This window comes from Passer montanus, unplaced genomic scaffold, assembly GCF_014805655.1.
Source record: "Passer montanus isolate IOZ18808 unplaced genomic scaffold, ASM1480565v1 scaffold50, whole genome shotgun sequence".
NCBI classification, from domain to species: Eukaryota; Metazoa; Chordata; class Aves; order Passeriformes; family Passeridae; genus Passer; species Passer montanus.
Window position 1 is genome coordinate 6,434,786 of NW_024369930.1, and position 5,330 is coordinate 6,440,115.

Here is a 5,330-nt window from a genome sequence, read left to right on the forward strand (position 1 = left end):
GCCCACTTCTTCCATCTCCTATAATGTTGAGTAGCACTCAGCAGTTTCATGAACTTTCTTAAAGCCCAGCAGAAAGTACAGGGAAGCACAGATTTTGCTGTTTGGCTGCACACCTGCTTGAGCAAAAATGCATCAATGAAGGCCCACTTCTTCCATCTCCTATAATGTTGAGTAGTACTCAGCAGTTTCATGAGTAATTTTACAGTAAATAAATGAATAAATAAGACTCTATTCTTGGAATCAACCTGGAAAACATTTTCTTTAAATAGTGGCAAGATTCTTTTTTTAATTTTATGAAAATATTTAAGTATTTACACTGATTAGATAGATAGATAGATAGATAGATAGATAGATAGATAGATAGATAGATAGATAGATAGTTTTAAATAGTGGCAAGATTTTTTTTGTATTTTTATGAAAATATTTAAATATTTACACTGAGATAGATAGATAGATAGATAGATAGATAGATAGATAGATAGATAGATAGATAGATATGCTTTATTTTTACAGTATGAAAAAATTGCTTTGCCTTGACTGGGGATAAGACGTGTTCCAAAATGCTCCTACATAGTCCTACCACCCCATATACTGGATGCCTCATTATAGTTCAGGAATAAACCATCAGGAGCACGCCAACATTTGGAGTCACCACCTGAGCAGATTCCCTACCACAGAATACTCTGGGATGGGTTTGCCTCAGTCTTTTTGGTTAAGGTAGTTATGCTCACCTAAAATAAATAGTGGATGAAGAAGCAAGGTGTTACCTAAAAATGATGATATTCAATAACCTTTTCTCACTTAGGGAGTACTTATTGAACAGAGTTAAATGGTTCAAACTCTTATAACATAGTTCTCCATAACACAGAACTTCAAAGTTCACCCTTAGAAGTGTGACAAAGGGGGCACTGAAATTTGTGTCTTTTAAGTCTAGGATTTTTAGGATCTATCTTCTTTTTTGATATGAATTGCCTCATTTCCATGAGGTATTTCCATTCACTCTTGTCAATCTAGTCCTTTGCTTCCAGATTTCATGTGTTTATAGACACAAGCAAAACCTGAGCATTTCAAATCAAACAAATCTTCTGTTCAATCCCAAATCACTGGTTTTCACTCATACATACAAATCAAAATTTTTGTGTTGGTCCATTGGGCCAAAAGGAAATAGAGATGCTTTCTCTATTACTGGCTTCATAGGCATGCAAACTTTGGGCTTGAAGTACAGTATTGAGCCAACACATATTACCACAAGTCAGCTATTTTAAACAGCATAAAGAGCCCAGGACTCTGCCTTGCTGAAGAAGCAGTAAGTGAACAACTATTTGGGATCAATGCTGAAATCTTCAAACCAGATTCACTCTGCCTTTTGCTTCTGATAGGCAAGGAAGTACAGATACACTCAACATTCCATACCCCTCCAATGCAAAATCCAAGTACTAGAATTGCCTTCTGCAAATGCAGTGGTGCTCTGCACAGAGTTTGGACATATTAAGACTTTTTGCTGTTTAAGGACCAGCAACAGAGGGTACACTTTGATCCTTTTGATGTGAAAACTTTTATGTAACAATAGAGTTTGGGAGAACTATTGCACTGCATTCTCCTTTTATTAGTTTAGTCCTAACAATGTATTTGTGCAATGACTCAGAGGAAGGCACTGCCTCTTGAATGTAAAGACTACACCAGGCAACGTGCTAGACCAATGGTCACCTCAACTGACATCCGGAGCCGTCGTCCAGCTCTTTTTGGCTCTGTGACATTTTGAAGTTCAGTAACCTTTGAGTGACTGGTTGAAAATTCAGATCTAGTAAAGAAAGTAGCTCATATTATGTTCTATACAGGGAGCTCATAAGGGAGGGAGCCAGCAACAGAGGCTACCACAGAATTCCTGTTTAATATGAGACTATCCATGCTGATTAAAGTAGAATGGGCATTGTATACTGGATTTATTCTGGGCCTGAATTTTGTCAGTCTCAGAATTAGCCCCATGTGACAGGATGTTGAAACCACTGAGTTAAATCAGGCATCTCACACTTCTCACACTGCTCAGTGTGGGTGCAGGAACAGCCACATGGAGTCAGACCAGAGGTTTGTCTCATCCATTGGCTAACTCCAACTCCACACATATATGTAGAATTCAAAAATAGTATCATCCCTTTTCATTAAAAAATACTTCTATCATGTTTAAAATAATCTAACTCAATATCGTGGCAATACTGCACACCTCTTCCCAACCTTCCTCAGATCAGCTCTACAGCTAGAAGGTTGAACAGAAGCCAAACCAAAAACTGAAGAGTTTTCAGTTTGCTTGCTTAGTTTCCTCAGATGAACACAGAGAGGTAGGTGCGAATAGCACCTTTGAGAAGGAAAAAGATGGGGGGAAACTGGACCACAGACAATCCTGTCCTGGATTGCCACAAACTGCCATGAATATGATCATGAAATAAGCTGGTCTAGTGTCCCTGTGATCTGCTGGCTTTCACATCCCATCCTGTACTCAGAACCTTTGCTGAGCTATTTCAGCTCATTCCATCATCAGAAAACCCAACTAAAGATTTCCCATTCTTAACTGACTTCACAGACTGAAATAGCTCAGTTAATAATCTGTAAATGCAGCTGTCAGAGGAGTTCAGACATCAGCAAAACTTCAACCCAACATGCTACCAGGGCATCAGCAAAACACACTATACCCCCAATAAAGCTCCCACTTTTAAACCAAGAAGTCCAAGCACAACCAAGACAAAAGTAAGCAAGTCTTACTCATAGAGCCCCCAGAGGAAGAGTCACTCGATGGAGTTATAAGTTACTTCACTATATTTTGCTCTTACACAGAACATTTCAGGATATGCCTCCAAACAAGGCAGCGCAAATTCAATACAGTGTCTCCCATATCACCTCTGGCAGCCTTAACCTCCACCCTTGAAATCTGACCTAGCCTGTCCTGTGCCTGTTTATGAGTTAAGAATCTGCACAAGCCAAAGCCTTAATTTTATCATCTTTTTACAGAGTTGAAAACAATACTAAAAAAACCCTCAACCTGACAGTAGGAGCACTGAAATCACCGATACACTTTAAGAACTTGTAACAATACTCTTGTGGTTCTGCAGTAGAATTTCAAAATTTAAATACCTGGAGCCTCAGCATCTGGTAACTCTGCAGCTTGCCTTACTGGGTTTTAAATCAACCCAATTTTGCTTTCACAGTTAAGCAGGTATTATACCCAGAGGAACAGCACAACAATATGCACCCTTGAACTTTCATTTAATTCACTTCTGAAATGCAACGTGGCACTACTGCAGCCATCAGCAGACAGTCTAACGTTATGTAAACAATTTCAAAAGCCAAAGGGATGTAGAATAGATTAAGCATTAGTTTGGAAGAATAAGGAGTTTGCAGTTTCACTACGTAAGAAAAAACCAACAAAATATACAGGTTTTCAGAAGAAGCTGGCTGCTTTACGTTAACACTAGCAAGTTTTTACAAGCAGCCACTAGACCATCAAGATGCCTTACTGCCTTTGTCGAAGGCAGGCAACAAGGAGTCAAGAGACATCAGAAATTTTGAATCACCAAATGATTCCATAAGGAAGTTGTGAGGTTTTTCATTCCACCATGAAAACTGGTTAGACCCAGCTGCCAGGATTGTTGGAACATAAGCTGTGTATTACCCAGCATTTCTTAACCCTCTTGCAAGCATAAAAAAATTAATGTAAAAAGAATAATCAATCACTTTCTCCCTCACACACACCTTTGCTCCTCACAGACAAACTGCAAAGCATAAGAGCTAAAAAAACCTTTAATAAATCAGTTTAAAGAGAGACTGCCTATCATATAAAATGACTAAATGTTATTTTTCAGTCAAAATAATCAAGCTACATAATGAATTTTTCATCAGTCTACTGTGGAACCCATGAAAGGTTTATAAAAATTATGTGCAAGTAATTATATTAAACACTATTATCCATCATTAACCATCTCACAACCACAGGACAATGAGTGTTTGCTATCAAGTGACCAGATACCAAGTCTTACTCTTTCTGCAGAGAGAGGCACTTCAATGTCATATTTGTGTCATGCAAGCTACTTGCTTATGGCTGTCGGTACCAGTGCTGGATCATAGTTCACCTCCAGACACCTATACATTGCTTTGATAAGCAGTTATATTCTTCTCAAAGCCAGAGCTCACTGACACACAGCACCTCAGTGGTGGTGTACTTCACCAGAAACCCAACCCTGCGCAGTTTCATTGAACTGAAACACCATTTGTTCTTTGACTTTTATTAAGTTCACTTAGGTTGACCAAATGAGCTTCCCTAAAGTAAACAGGGTTATAAAATATCAGGATGATTCTATCTTTAGGTGCTCCATAGAAACAAATACTCAGTTCAACTAGAAAACTTTAAAAATGACTTTAGATACAAAAGTGTAACAATTATACTGCGCGATACATCTTTATATATCACTAAACTCATGAAATTAAAATTTAAAAAGTTTTTGCACCATCAAGAACAGCCACAAGTCCTGAACCTCCATTCTTTACGCATCCTTTATCAGAGTAAACTGAAATTTGGGAATGCTTGGGATTCAAAATACCCTGAGCACATACTAGTGCAACACCACAAAGCATACATAATCCATCGGAAAAGGGGAAGGGGGGAAAGGAAAAAAAAATAGCAAGAATCAGATGGTGCTTTATTATACAAGCATGAAAGTAAGTTCCTTTGGAAAATAACTTCTTGGGTGGACTTCTGGACCAGTGAGGTAGCCCAATGGGAGAGAAAAAAAAGTGGAAGTGGAACTTGGTCCCCACGCGTGATACCTGTCAGGCGGTCCCAGCCCGGGGCGAGGCCGGGGCCCGGCAGGCCGCCCCCCGTACGGCGGGGGGCCCGGCGCCGCCCGAGCGGCCCATAAAGTGCAGCAGCAGAACACGATCCAGACAAAAGCAATGTAAACAGGTGACTGATACCGGTCTCTTTGTCCGCACCGCGGCCCAGGTGAGGCGCGGGGAGCGGAGCCCCCGCGGGCTCAGGACGGTGCCACGGGGAAGCGGCGCACCCGCACCACGGGGGACAGGTCCACGCCGAGGATCCGCTGCGCCCGCCGCCGCGCCGCCGCCAGGCTCCGCCGGCTCCACATGCTGCCCCGCACACGGATGGTGGGGAACGTGGTGAGGCGAGGGGTGGCCGCCTTCCAGATCTCCTCCAGCGACTTGCCGCCGAACGGCCCCCAGGCGGCCGCCGCCGGGCTGCCCTGCTCGCTGTCCGCTTGCTGGCCCGGCGGCTCCGGCGCCTCCGCCGCCGCCACCTCCTCCTGGGCGCGGGGGCCAGCGGCCGC

General features: G+C 42.1%; 1 protein-coding gene across 1 annotated transcript in view; it reads right to left on the reverse strand.

Moving 5' to 3' along the window:
- Positions 1-782: 782 nt before the first annotated feature.
- CCDC71L (coiled-coil domain containing 71 like) overlaps positions 783-5,330 on the reverse strand; it is a 5,173-nt gene continuing 625 nt past the window's right edge. The window contains 2 exon segments of the mRNA XM_039723779.1: positions 783-5,257; positions 5,260-5,330. The exon segment at positions 5,260-5,330 is cut by the window's right edge and continues 625 nt beyond it. Of these exon segments, the coding sequence (XP_039579713.1) occupies positions 5,022-5,257; positions 5,260-5,330 (307 nt within the window). The 3' untranslated portion in view covers positions 783-5,021.